Genomic DNA, 15145 nt, shown 5'->3' with positions numbered 1-15145 from the left:
AAAAAAAAAGATAGGGGAGACATAATTTAGTGAGCTCTAGCCTCTGCTTGTGCTGCTTCCTGTGCAGCCACCACTTCTTCCCCTGCTTCTCCTGGTGAACTCGGAATGTGACTCACAATGGGAGGTGTTGCCAGAACCAGACCCACAAGACTGTGCAGGAGACCAGACTTGCTTAAGGTTTTCTTGGGCTCTTGAGGCTTTAACAAACAACAGTTCCCCTGGAAACGCTAATCTTTCTGCCACAAAAAAGGGAGCTGGAGAGAGGAGAGGGGGGAGAGAGAAGTCCAGAATCTTACAGCTCTGCAATCCTGTGGTAAGAATGAGGCCTCATTCATAGGCAACAGTGTCTCTTATAAAAAGCTTATCCATGGCACTAAGTTTGTTACCCCCACTCAAGTGGCACCCAAAACACATGCCATGCCTGCCATACCCCAGCTACACTTCTGCCTGTGTCTCTGCTCAGGAGCCAGCAAACCCTCTTTGTCTCTGCTGTTAAGACCCTAGGAGAAGGCCCTGAGGAAGTAGGTAAGACAGGCAGGGCAGACTGCCCTACTTGGACCCCTAGGCCCACCAGCCACTGGCCGCTCCACTGTGACATCTATTACCACGCACAACTGTGCACACCCCTGCCCTACCCTGCTCACCTTTGCCCTTTGTCCTGGAAGCTCCCTGGAGTTGCTAGTGAACCCTGAACCCTAGTTATCAGAGCCTCAAGGCAGCGGGAACCCAAGTCCTTCTCACACCTACAGTCACGCCTACAACTTCTCAGTGTCTGCACTGACCCAAGATCAAAGACTACAGCTTTCAAAGAGAATTAACGTCTCAGCATTAAGAAAACAAAGATCCTCACCATTGGACTAATAGACAACATTATGATGTTGTTGTTGTGTAGAGGTGGAACTGACCCCTAGCTGACCCTCCACCAGGTTTTCAGAGGCAGTCACTCCCACTGGAGGAGATTGCCCATCCTTCTCCCGAAGAGCAGCTGATGGCCTTGAACTGCGTGCCTTTGGGATTACAGCATAGCTTCTTGCCACTAGGCCACCAGAGCTCCCTAACATTATGACAGAAAGGTGAAAGATTGGAGTTGACAACAATTAAATTTTACTTGGATCTACAGCCAACACCAATAGTAATAGCAGTCAAGAAATCAAAAGACATGTTGCATTGGGGAACAGAATTAAGAACCCAGAAACAGACATAGCCGTCTATGCTCAACTGATATTTGACAAGAAAGAAAACCTATCAAATGGGGAAATGACAATGTCTTCAACAAATGGTGCTGGCAAAACTGGACTGCTACCTGCATAAAGCTGAAACAGGAACCACATCTCACATCATACTCAAAAATCAACTCAAGGTGGATCAGAGACCTGGGTGTAAAGCCCCAAACCATAAATCTCAGCACAGACAAAGCGGGATCAAGCTTAGACACGACAGTCTATAGTATAAGGAGACTGCTAAATACAGCCAGAAATGCACCGTTTGGAGAGGATAAAATCGATGAATGGGACCTTCTAAAGAGTAAATCCCTGTGCTCATCAAAAACTTTTTCTAACAGAGTTAAAAGGAAACCTACTGACTGGGAAAAAACATTTGGCAAGACCATTTCAGACAAGGATCTCATATCAAGAAAAAGACCAACACAATTACAAAATGGGCAAAAGACATGGAAAGAATTTTCTCGGAGGAAGACATTAGGATGGCCAACAGACACATGAAGAAATGCTCTAAATCACTGACAATAAGAGAGATGCAAATAAAAAACCATCTCACCCAGTAGCAGTGGCAAAGTTTAATAGGACAGCAAGTAATAAATGTTGGAGAGGATGAAGTGAGATAGAACTCTTAGACATTGTTAGTGGGATTGTATAATGGTACAAGCACTCCAGAAGGCAGTTCAGCACTTCCTCAAAAAGCTGAACATAGAAATTCTGTATGACCCAGCTATTCCACTGCTTGGAATAAACACTGAAGGAATGAGACACAAATGGAGATTTGTACACTAATGGTCATAGTGGCATTATTCACCACTGCAAGAACATGGAAATAGCTCAAATGTCCAACCACAATTATGGTACATTCCATGATGGAATACTACACAGCATGCAGGAGCAATGATTTTGTAAATTACTACCTAATTCGAGAAGGGACTGGAGAACATTATGATAAGTGAACTAATTTAGTCTTATAAGGACATACTTTATAAGACCATTATTGTAAAATGAGTATGAGGATCCAAGGGAGATAAGAAGCAGGTGGGTGAGCACTGTTGGGGGTGAGGGTTAATCATAGGATTGCACAATTTGAGGGGTGGAGGGAAGTGAAAGAAATGGGAAAGATCTAGTGTGAAAAACAATGTATACAAACTTGGTACTTTGTTGGGTTTGTTTTTTTTAAAAAAGAATACAAACTTTGTAAATAAACCAGTTAAAGAAAAAAGATATGTTAAGTTAGGAATATTTGCTGTTAAAGACTTCTCCAAAGTGCTAATGAGCAAGGAAATCAGTTTAAAGACTAAGATGAACTTGATCCAAGCCATGATATTTTCAGTTGCATCCTATGCATCTGAAAGTTGGACCATGAATAAGAAGAACTGATGCATTTGATATGTGGTGTTGAAGAAGAGTGCTGACTATTCTACAGACTGCCAGAACAACAAACAAGTCTATCTTGGAGGAAGTGCAACCAATGTGCTCATTAGAGGAAAGGATGGTGAAACTTCATATCACATATTTTGGGCATGTTGTCAGAAGGTGCCAATTCTTGGAAAAAGACATCATGTTTGGAAAAGTCAGCAATATGAAGGCACCTAATAACAACATACAAAGAGGTTGTCCCTGTCTTAGGACGTATTCAAGTGACAACTGTCAACATTTATGACCATCTGGGAGGTTTTTTGGGAGGAAGAGGGTTTCTATTTTATCATTAGTAACATGCGCTAAATATAACACTGCAATGTATCCTTTGTTGACGGTATCATTCATTCTCAGAAGTTCCTTCTTAATGTTCAGTGTTAAGGATTCTGTGAGAGCAGGCTGTGGTCTGGTCTACAACGAAGTCATTGTTAATATCAGGAGATAAAAAATCAGGTATTGTTTAACCCTAATGACAAAGGACAACTGAACTGTGCATTCGTCAACAACTGTTAGGACTCCAGTTTCAATGTTATGACACGGATACCAACTTTACTATAGACCAGGCCTGTAATGTGACCTCATTCAGCCTTTCATAGCATTAGTTGATAATGTCATCATTAATAAATATTTATTATTTGTATATTCTTTTGTGCATGTTTATATATATATATGAAGATATATTCTAAAAGTTTAGATCCAATGTTTCAGTTCACACAAATAAAAACAGATTTATGAAGATAGTGACAATAAAAGGCAATCTTTTTTTTTAAATGAGATATTCCACCTATGTTAGACTTAAAACAAGTGCTCAGAACGAAACCTTATTGTAAGTAGAGGACTAGTTGCACTGGCCATTTATTCACTAAGAACTTACCAGGTGCTTTGCCAGCAGTCTTATTGGGCCCACAGAATTTTGTGAGGTAAGTGGTATCATCCCCCTTTTCCACACAGGAAAACAGAGTCTCAGAGAAATTTGAAGGTCAGTCTCTGCATTTGACTGTTCAGCTCTCTTGAGACATAGGATTAAAACCTAGTCTGTCTAGCTCCAGAGGCTGCACCTTGTTGTTGTTGTTGTTGTTACGTGCCGTCAAGTTGACTATGACCTATAGTGGCTTTATGAACAGTAGCTCTAAACCTTGCCCTATCAACAGCCAGTGTCACTGTCTCTGGCACACCTTAGCTAGGTCTTTTTCCTTCCCTGTTTCCAGGGCAGAGGGAGCTCTGGCTGCACAGTCTATAGGGAGCTGCACTGCTAAACTAAAACAAATTCAAATCCACCATTGGCTCCATGGAAGAAAGATGGGTCATCTCTTTCTATTCACTTATTTCTCAGAAACCCAATGGAGAACCAGCTATGAGTCAGTTCTGACTTGATGGCCAAGAGTTTGAGTTTAAGTTCCAGGACAGGGAGGGTTGACCCGACGAGGCACCTCCCTGGATCCTCTTCGCCTTCCCTGTCCAATCCCACCTGGCTAAGTAATCATCCTTACCCAGGTGCTTCATTCCAAAAGGTTAGTCCATCTGAGATCCACTAAAAGAGCTGAACGGTCAAATCCAGAGACTGCCCTTCAAGTGTCCACCAATGGTCATGAGAGGCTCTGACTCAGATGTCAGAGATTTGAAGGTACTTGGAGTGGAAGGAACCAGCGTGCTTACCGGGCACAGGAGAACTGAGCTTCAGAATAGAGGAAGGACTTGCCCAAGAACACACAACACACCAGAGTTAGGGGCAGAGTACAACCCATGAACCAGTACAGGCCCCCTTCCCTCTACCATTATCCATTATTAATGTACAAACTTTAAAACCTTAATCATGCCCTTGTCGCTCCCTCAGTGTCCTGCTCCTCATAGGTGAATGCAAGTCTGAGGAAAGTGGTCTGTTAGGGTTTATAGGTTCATTACCTTCATTGCCTCAACCTGGGCTGTGGAGGGTTTACATGTTTACAATGCAATACATATGTGTGCTCTTTCAAATTCTGCACATTTTCCAAACCCTGTGTTTACCCCACATGTTGAATAGAGAAACAAATGTCAGAAGCCGAGACTCTGGTCTAGTTCTCATGTTGGTGGAGATCCAGTGCTGCCTCCCAGCCCATGCTCACTAGACCCAGGAGAAGTGGGGCAAGTGGCCTCAACCCAACCCAGCCTGTCACTTTCCCTCCTAACCCCAGTACTCACCGTGATAGGAAAGTAGTCCTTCATGTATGACCACACGGTCATGCGCCTCACGAATTGCAAGGGCCTGCCCCCGTGTCCTGGCTTGTCCCAGTCCAGAAACCACCAGGTCCCATACAGGACAGTGAGAATCCAGAATTTTGTGAACAGGAGGCCTATGAAGATCACGGTGCTGATCTGAACTGAGGAGGGAAGCAGGAGCTGTCAGTGGTTGGAAGTCTGGACAGGAGGCAGATGGGACCCCCAGCATGTGCTCGCCCCACCTGCCCAGCATTGATGATGCTGTCCTGTCCAGTCCTTGACCCCAAGAAGAAGAGATCTGCTCCCAAGCCTTTAAGGAGGGAATGCAGCCAGCCCAACGTCCCACTGAGAGCCTAACTCCAGAGCCCTGATGACACAATGGGTCAAACATTGTGCTGCCAACAAGAAGGTCACTAATTCAAGCCCACCAGCTAGCTGCTTCACCAGGGAGCTCTGCCGATGTCCTTTGGAGTCCAACTGCTATTCAAAAGGCTGCACCTCTCTGGCAGTTTGAATCCACCAGTGGCTCTGAGGAAGAAAGATGAGAAATTTCCTCCTGTGCAATTGACAGCCTCGGAAAGACAAGGGAGCGTCAGCTGTCAGTCATTTCTGACTCAACAACAATGAGTTGTTGAGAGCGGTTCTACTGAAGAAAGACATAGCAGACTGCTCTCATAAGGATTTATACCCTCAGAGACCCCGTGGAAGAGTTCTAATCTGTCCTATCGACCACTGTTGTTTCATGTCATAGAGTCAGAGCTGACTCCTGGCTGACCTTCCAGTGCACTTGCAGAGATTATAGTCACTCAGGAGGAGACTGCTCATCTTTCTCCCTTGATCAACTGCCGGACTTACACCTCCTCCCCTTCAGCTGGCAGCACAGGTTCTTACTACTAGACCACCACTGTTATTGTTGTGTACCATCTAGTTGGAACCGACCCATAGCTGAGCCTCCGGTGGGTTTTCTGAGGCAGTTAATCATGTGGGAGAAGATTGCCCATCCTTCTTCTGCGGGCGGAGCAGTGGGTGGCCTTGAACTGTGTGCCTTTGGGATTGCAGCACAGCTTCTTGCCACTAGACCACCAGAGCTCCCTAGACCACCACTAGGAGTTGGAATTAAGACTTAACAGCAATGGATATTAGGCCTAACCTCTGAGAAGCCAGTCATTGAAAACCCAACAGAGTTTAACTCTGACATGGTGACACATGGGGTCACCATGAGGCAGGACTGACTTGATAATAACAGGTACTATCAAGGCCTGACTCCCAAACTCATTTTTCCTGCAGTACTTCCAGTTCCAATTGCATCAGGTCAACTTCAACTCCTGACTGCCCCATGTGTGCTCGGTTGAACTGTGAGCTTTCCTATCCAACCCAGAAATCTCATATTGTCAAAGAAGGCCAGCTTCTAGTTGTCTACTTCATTTGAAATTAGGCTACGCTGGGACTCCCAAAATTGGCTGACATCCTGGGGGAGGAGAATTTTGACTGTTTTGGACCATCAGAATTGATTCACCAGTCATAAGATTCAGATTAGCAACCAGTACCTGCATCTTCCCCTGACCTAGAGCACCTCTCACACCCCAGGTACTGCTGGCACAGAGAAATCCCTACCCTTATAGAGCCTACTTTCCAGTGTTGTGTTTGGGGTGGTTAGGGTTTAAACTCTATTGAATTAGTTCTCTCTCCCTCATTGTTGCTGAGTCAGAATGAACTCATAGCCAATCCTCCACTGGGTTTCCAATGTTGTAAATTGCACAGGAGGGGACTGTGCATGTGGAGACTTCACATACAAACCCAGACACCAATGCATCATGAAAGCAGGGACAAATGCCAGCCTTGCGTCAAAATTCTCAGGATATCTCCTTCCTCTAAGCACATGCCCAGGTTTCCAAACTAGCTACCATCCTAATGTCTGCTTTATATTTCCAGTCAACCTGTGATTTCTGAAGTGGGCAGGAAAGGACCACCAGCTGGTCATAGCTTGGACACTTTTTGTCTTAGTTTGTTTTTAAGTGCTTATGCAAGATTATGGGAATGGAAAGCTTGGCAAAGGCTACTGATGGCCATAGCATGATATGGCTGATGCAATTAATCTCACTGGATTGCATAGACAAAACATACTGGATTGCAACATTGGATTGGATTGGATTTGTGATATTGAGAGAGGAAATTGCAGAACAATGGAGATAAAATGCACCATTTGTTTGGAAAAGAACATCTCTACATATATGATTGTCCATATAAAAATATGAAAGACACCCACACATCTGGAAGAAAACAGAAAGCCAGGAAATAGGGATGCAAAGGAGAGTAACAATATTTTCTTTTTCATTAAATTGTGTTAAAGTTAAAAAAAAAACAACAGGGAGGGGAAAAACTCAACTCGAGTGCTCTCTCCCCTGAGGCAAATATCAAAGGTCTATGCAGGTGACTCTCACTTTAAGAAAATCATTGCTATTTAGTAAGACAAACTGGTAATGGTGGTAACTTACAGGCCAACCTTTTTTTAAAGTTTTAAATTTTTTATAATAAGCATATCTATTACTTTTGCAGTTAGGAAAAAACACAGGATATTTGTGCTTGACAGAGCATGCTCTGCTACCCTAGGCTCACCCTTCAACTCCTTTTAACACAAAAAAATCCAAACTGTGAGTCTTTACAATAATTTATGAAAAGAGACATCATTTATTTTTATCCAATCCTCATAGCTCTAAAAGGGAAAAATCTTAAAATCACACTTTACAGAGTGGATATTTAAATTTGCTAAAGTCACACAGCAAGTTGGTATGGTGAGACTTGAGATTCAAGTAGCGTTTTGAATGTGGGAGACTCTGGTGGCGTACTCTGTAGAGAGTTGCCCTGCTAACCCTAAGGCTATTACAATCCCATTTCAAATCCACCAGTAGCTCGAAGGAGAAAAATGGCCAATCTCCTCCCTTGCAGTTGATAGCCTTGGAAACCCACTGGAGGGTCAGCTATGAGCCAATTCTGACTTGAAGGCAATGAGAGAGTTTTCTTTTGGCTATATCATGCTCCCAATAGTCATCATTTCAACAAATATGTATTAAGTATAACTTTTCTAGGAGCTAGAGATGGAGTTAGGGACAAGATAAATTTGGTGTTAATTGGAGTTTAACTTCTCGTCAGTTATGGAGGAGGGGAAATAGATAGAAAACAACCAATTTGGAAGATTATTTGTTCTAGAGTCTGGGCTCTCCATGATGGGTCTTCATGGACTTCACCAGCCATTTCTTTGCCAATCCCCAAAATGTATGCAGTCACTTCAAAGTCAACTATCAGTTAGTGCACAGTCCATTACTCTTCCTTGGCTCCTCTGCCAGTCTTTAAGTTCTTGTTCTTTTTTCTTTTCCTCTTTGTTTTTAGTTTTAACTCCCAAATGCCTGTGTACTTTTTTCTAAATAAAATTTTATTTCATTGTGATTTTAACAAAAGTTTACAGAGAAGTTAGATTCTCATTCATTCATTGTTGCACATTTTACCCCCGCTTCTTTCCTTCCCCCTCCCCCAGTCACTACCTCCCACCGCCCCCGCCCTCCCCGTTCTCTTTGCAATAATATATTTCTTATTCTGGGCTGTTGTCATATGTATAACGTCTAATCAGGTATTCCTTTTAGACAGTTCTTTATTTCATCTGTTCCAACGCAATGGGCATTATCTATATCCACTCTTATCCTATTCTCCTCCCAACCTCCCATGTCAAATTCTCAAGTGTTTTTTAAAGCCCCCATTAAATACCATCTCCTGAAGTCTTGTAGCTTTCTCCTTCCTGCCTTCCCTCCATCTTCATGCTGTCTCTTTGTCACAACACTGCTCACACAGAACAGCAACTAGCTGGTGGCTACTCCCCCTCCAGGCCATCCAAGCCCCTGCATTCCCCCTAACTTCTCAAACCTTCTTCTTCCCAGGGTCTGAGTTCACTGAGGACAGCCAGCCAATCACACAGTGGATGAACCTTGGCGACCCTGATCCCCGTCTGTGCACAGTGCAGCCACCTGCCCTGAGGATCTCACCTCCAAAGTCTCTCTTGAACCAGGACACGTGTCTATCCAAAGTCTCTCTTGAACCAGGACACGTGTCTATACCAGTATCTTCCATCTAAACCAGAAACTAGCAAACATATCTCTCTCTCTCTCTCTCTCTCTCTCTCTCTCTCTCTCTGTGTGTGTGTGTACCATCAAATCGGATCTGACAGGTACAGGAGGAAATTGCCCCTCCTCCAGTAGAGCATCTGGTGGATTTGAACCGTATACCTCTGGGATTGCAGTGCAGCTTCTTGCCAATAGGCCACCAGAGCTCCCTGCAAACATTTTCTTAAAGACCATTTGGAAACATGGTTAGACCTAGCAGCCCAAAAGACAAATTAGATGTTACCAGGTAAATCAGAGGGAGCTTTGGTGGCCTAGTGTTAAGAAACCACTAGTGGTAAGAATCCAGTCCCAAAGGCAGGCTATTCAAATCCACCAGCTGATCCACAGGAGAACAATGGGCAATCTCCTGTGCAATTCATTCCCTCTGAAACCTGCCAGAGCTGTGGGTTGGTTCCAACTCGACAGTACACAGCCGGCAACGACAACACAGTTAGGTCAGTGAAGGCGAGAAAGACCCCCAATGAGATGGACTGACACAGTGACTTCTTCAATAGGCTTGCATATTTCAGAGATGATAAGGATGACACAGGATAGAGCAGGGTTCAGGCTGGCTGTTCACAGGGTCGCTATGAGCTATACTCGACTTGGTGGCACCTAACAGCAACAGGTGGGTATGGGTCATCTCATCATCAAAGAGTCAGAACTGTCTCATAGCTGACCCTCCAAAGACTTTTGAGAGGCTGTATATTGCACAGGAGGAGATTGCCCATCTTTCTCCCATGGATCCTGGTGGATTCAAACCAGCAGAGAAGTGGCACCTTTGAGTTAACAGTGTAACTCACTCCCTAAGGGACTATGGCACTGCGCTACCGGAGCTCCCTATGTAGACCTGGGTGTAACCATCTAAAATGTAGCTAGATATTTTAAAATGTTAGGACCTTCTTTGAGCTCTGGTGGCCTAGTGGCAAGAAGCTGTGCTGTAATCCCAAAAGGCATGCCACCAACTGATGTGGTTCGAGTTCACCAACTGCTCCTCCAGAGAAGGATGGTCAATCTCCTTCTGTGTGATTAACTGAGTCTGAAAACCCCTGTGGTCAGCTGTGGGTTGGTTCTGACTCTACGGTTAACAAAAATTACCTTCTTTAGTTTGCAAGCTGAATAAAATTAGTGGACTGGGCTTAGCCCTGGGTGATAATTTGGTGTCCCCTGTTGTGATTAAGAGCCTCTCTCTATCATGGTCTTGCTCCACCTTCTGACACAGTGGATGCAGGCACAGGAACTTTTAATGCGTTGATTGGACTTTGTCACTTCCCCACCTTAAAGCTCTCCTTTGCCCTCAGGATAATGTACTCCTCCCACCTACAACCTACTGGGCCTGGTGTGTGCAGGTCCAGACCGCCTTTCTCCTTTGTCCTCCCTCTGGTTCTCTAGGCCCCAGGCTATTGTGAGGTTTTTATGCTAATCTTGAGGTTCCCAGGCACCTGTGAGAGACATGCCTACCTTGTGCCAACGGCCTGTAGGAAGCAATGGGCATAACCATGCAGACACACTTCAGCTGTCAAAGTTCATGCAAGTCAGTCTTAGTCATGAGATCCTCACTGGCTCAAGTCCATGCAGAGCTATTTGCACTAGGGACAGACCAACGACTTTTGTGTCCCAGGATCACTAGGTGCTTATGAGTTGCTATCAAGTGTATTTTGACTCAGTGACCCCAAGTGTGTCAGAAGACAACTACGTTCCATAGAGTTTTCAAGGCTGTGGCCTTTCAGAAGCAAGCAGGTTGCCAGACTTGTCTTCCAAGGAAGCTCTGACTTGATTAGAACAAGAACCTTTCAGCTAACAGTCAAGCCAGCTAACTATTTAATCACAGTTTAATCATTTGTGCCACACAGCGACTCCTCCCCACTGCCCTTTGTCCTAAAATGGGCAGAAGTCAACAGATCTTAATGCCTTCTCTGGGCTTGGACCTTGCTGGGCTCTCCTCTCACCGTCACCCAGCAGATCGATCCTCTGTCCGCCCTCTTTCTCCTCTGCCTTTCTCCCTTTGATTATTGCTCAGAACTCCAGCAGTCTTGTGCATTTAAGACTCTTACTCTGTCTATCTGTATAAATAAGGAGAAACCAGGAAGTAAAAAATGAGCAGCAACCCTCCAACAACAACAATCAGAAAGGCTGCAGAGGGGGTATAGGAAGGCCTGGGTAACCTGCTCTTAATCTTCTTGCTGCAAAATTGTGGGCCTGAATTGAGGAAGGAAGTAGGCGTCAAGAGAATGACTACTGACCAACCTTTGCCGAGTGTGTCGTATTTTAACTGCCAGGATCGTGTCTACACATCACATGCTGAACACTACTAGGTCCTGGACAGTAGTTCCCACCTCCTCAGGTGCTAACCGATAGAACTAAAAATCCAACACAATTCTAATCACTCTCCTTTTCTGATTCATAGTTCCAACCCATTCCCTACAGCATCTCCTTTCAGCAGAGCTAGTATTTACATGGCCACCATCAACACATTTACTCAGTGTGAGTGAAGAGCAAAGAGGCATAATGTACCCAGGGTCCAGCCAGGTTGAAGGCTGGGTATAAGCATATTTTTTTCACTTCATCCACATTCAGCAGATGACAAAGTAGAGGCCTGGAGAGATCAGGCGAGGACCTGCCAAGGCCACACAGCTGATCAGTTGCCCAGCCTGAGCATAACCTCAGATTTGCTATTCCTTCCTGCTCTTCTGGTAACTTCTCTTTTTCTCCTGTTATTTTTTTCGGTTCCATCCTCACTGAGACCCTCATTTTCTTGAGCTTAGAAATTCTCACCTCGGTCCTTCTCTGTATTCTGAGGAATGGAACCCCGACTAAGTATCAATGGAGAACCTTCAACCCAGGAAAATGATATAAGCTGTCCAAAGCCATGATGGCTTTCACCTCCTTCCCCAACACACCATACCCTCCAGCACCCCCCAAAGGATGCTGAGAAAGCCCAAGGGTCTCTCTGGTTAGGGTCTGTGAGGGCAGCAAAGCTGCTCTTTTAGACAGAAGTCTTTCTTAGTGTGATTTACGTGCCTGGAGTGGCTATTCCACAGGTCCCAGGCTCCCTACCTTACCCAGCATCAGGAAGGATAAGGTCCATTGCAGCACTGCTAATGTCTGCAGTCTCCTCTCCAACGGCACCATGAAGGGAGCAAACTCCACCATACTGGTCCCTTTGCTTGGCTCCAGCTATGTCTCAGAGCTCTGCTGTGGCCGCAGGAAACCACAAGCTTCTGTTACAGCCCAAGATTGTGCAAGCATGGAGGATGCCACACCTAGCAGTCTCAAGGTCCTGCCACTCCCACCTGGGAGGGACAACATCCAGAGAAGAAATTCTTGAATCCTGCCTATGTGGGGCCTGACTGAAAGAAGACTGAAAGCCCTTATCAACTGAAGCTCCTTCCTCCCATGCTCCTTTTTTTCTGATTGCTCCTGTTCTGCACTTCCTACCACTTGGCAAGTAATGCCCCTGAACATCATACTTGGACCAGAATCACTGCTTAATGAACTAGCTTCAATTAGTGTTGCCATTCCTTACTGCCGTGTTCACTACTCTCCTCCATTTGGTCTTCTTCAGAAGTTCAGAAATACCCTGGAATAACTCCTATCTAAATCCACAACCAAAACTCATAACAACAGCAGTCAAAAACATGGTTTGAAAAACAATGTATTTAAATTTTGTAAACAAACTAGTATAAATTTTAAAAAATGTTATAAAACAACCCCCCACAATGTATATGAATGAAACATAATGTTTGTGTGTGTGTGTGCATGTGCGTGTGTGTGTGTGAGTGTGTGTGTAACACTAGTACAGTTTTTTTTTAATAAAAAGAAAAAAATATGTGGGACATTGGGGAAATTTGTCATCAAGGACCTCTCCAATGTGATGTCAGCTTAAAGACTAAAGTGCATTTGACCCAAGCCATGGTCTTTTCAATTACTTCTCATGCATCTGAAAGTTGAACAATGAATAAGGAGGACAAAAGAGGAATTGATGTCTTTGAAATGTGGTATTGCAGAAGAGTGCTGAATGGGCTGCTGAAAGACCAAGCAAGTCTATCTTGGAGGAAGTGCAAGTAGAATGTTCCTTCGAGGCAAAGAATAGTAAAACTTGGTCTCCCATACTTTGGTTATGCTGTCAGGAGAAGTTCGTCCTTGGAAAAAGATGTCATGCTGGGAAAGGTGGAGGGTCAGTAAAAGAGAGGAAGACTTTAAACAAGACAGATTAACACAGGGACTGTAACAACGGGCTTGAACATGTCAGAGGTTGTAAGGATGGCACGGGATAGGGCAAGGTTCAGATCTGTTGTTCATAGGGTTGCTATGAGTTATAGTCATTCGATGACGCCTTGCAACAACAACAACAAAAATCCCTTGACATCCCTAGGTGGGGCAAGCCTTGAATAGTCTCAGCTGCTAACCAAATATATCTCATCTTAGTAAGATTTTGGAGATTTGAGCTGATTCAGAGGCATCCTGGAGAAAAAGTCTAGCAATCTACTTTTTTAAAAAAAGTCGCCATTGAAAACCCTAAGAAACACAGTTCCTTTGACACAAATAAATTGGACTACATTCAACTGCAGCTGGTAAGTTTCTCTTGACCCACCACCTACTCTGCCTTCTGTTCCATGTCTATGCTTCCCTGTAAAGCAAAATTCTTGGAAGAGCAGGCTTCTATCTACATACTCCTCCTATCTACCCTTCCCATGCTGTTTTCCTATGCTCTATACGTTAGACTTCACAATTCCATTACACTGCCCTTGACAAACTCACAAAGTATCTCCTTGTTGCTGAATCTGGTGATCATTTTTTTTCAATCTCATCTTGACCTATGAGTGGTTTTATACCTAGTGATCACTTCCTTCTCCTTAAAAGTCTTTGGCCTGTAGTTGTCATACTCTTCCTGATTTAGTCCCTATTTTTCTCTGGCTATGCCTTCTTGATCTTCTTGCTGGCTCTTATGCTTTGCTAGACTGAATATCCAAGTCCAGGTAATAGTTAAAGAAGCTTGTCCATTTGGCTGCCTATGATTCTCCTCTTTCACAGTTATAACATAGCCATGCCCTTGATAAGATCTGATATAGTGCAATCTTTCCCTTACAGAGGTCTGATATGTACACATTTCATTAATTTGTTTGTTGAGATTTCAAATAATATACTAACCCCCATGATGAGATCGGCTATAAGCAGCCAATTAGCTAAAAGGGAGTGTCATTGGAAGTGTGGCACACATTAAATATCTATATGGACATCTAGTAAAGCTCACTTGCTTTTATCTCCATCAGATACTGCATTTGGACTTGAGCCAGCAGCCTGCCATATTGCCTACTGAACTCGGTTTCATCATCATTGGAAGCCAGTAATGTGTGCTCTGAGCTGCTAATCTTATGCTCATTCACCCCTGCAGCTAGTTGAGTCAGAAGAAACCTCTCACTGGGTGCCTAAACCACACAGTTGGGGCTTGCCAGATTCTCCAAGTGTGTGAACCGTTTCCTTGAGATAAGTCTTTCTAATTTGATGTTGTTGTGCGCCATCAAGCCAAAACTGACCCATAGCTGACCATCCAGTGGGTTTTCAGAGGTAGTAAATCATACAATCATGCATATAAATCAGATTGATTACATCTGCAGCAAGAACCCCTGGAGAAGCTCAATATCAGCTGTGAAAACTAGGCCAGGAGCTGATTGCGAAACAGACCACCAACTACTCATATGCAAGTTCAAGCTGAAGCTGAGGAAAATTAAACCAAGTCCACAGGAACCAAAATACGACTTTGAGTCTATCCCACCTAAATTTCAGAATCGGCTCAGGAACAGGTTTGAGGCCTTGAACACTAATAAGCGAAGAACAGATGAGTTGTGGGAAGATATCAAGGGTATCATAGAGGAAGAGTGCAAACGGGCATTGCAAAGACAGAAGAGGAAGAGAAGACCAAAATGGATGTCAGAAAAGGCTCTGAAAATTGCACTGGAGCGCAAAGAAGACAAAGCAGAGGGAAGAATTCAAAATACTAAAGAGTTGAATAGAAGATTTCAAAAGGCAGCAAGGGATGACAAAGTAAATATTACAATGAAATGTGTAAGGAGTTGGAGCAGAAAATCAAAAGGGCCGAACTCGCTCAGCATTTCTTAAGCTCAAGAAACTGAAGAACAAATTCAAACCTCGAGTTGC

General features: G+C 44.0%; 1 protein-coding gene across 1 annotated transcript in view; it reads right to left on the bottom strand.

The window, feature by feature from the left end:
• The window catches only part of MOGAT2 (monoacylglycerol O-acyltransferase 2), a 25891-nt gene extending 13752 nt beyond the window's left edge, over nt 1–12139 (bottom strand). Inside the window, exons 1-2 of the mRNA XM_006882923.1 lie at nt 12049–12139; nt 4818–4996 (exon numbers count right to left, since the gene is read on the bottom strand). Coding sequence (XP_006882985.1) covers nt 4818–4996; nt 12049–12139 — 270 coding nt within the window. The remainder of the gene's footprint in view (nt 1–4817; nt 4997–12048) is intronic.
• Nucleotides 12140–15145: the final 3006 nt, after the last annotated feature.

This window comes from Elephantulus edwardii, unplaced genomic scaffold, assembly GCF_000299155.1.
Source record: "Elephantulus edwardii isolate Elephantulus edwardi_28Jun2011 unplaced genomic scaffold, EleEdw1.0 scaffold00025, whole genome shotgun sequence".
Lineage (NCBI taxonomy): Eukaryota > Metazoa > Chordata > Mammalia > Macroscelidea > Macroscelididae > Elephantulus > Elephantulus edwardii.
Note: the sequence above shows the minus strand (reverse complement) of the source record. Positions and strands in the feature narration are given on the sequence as shown.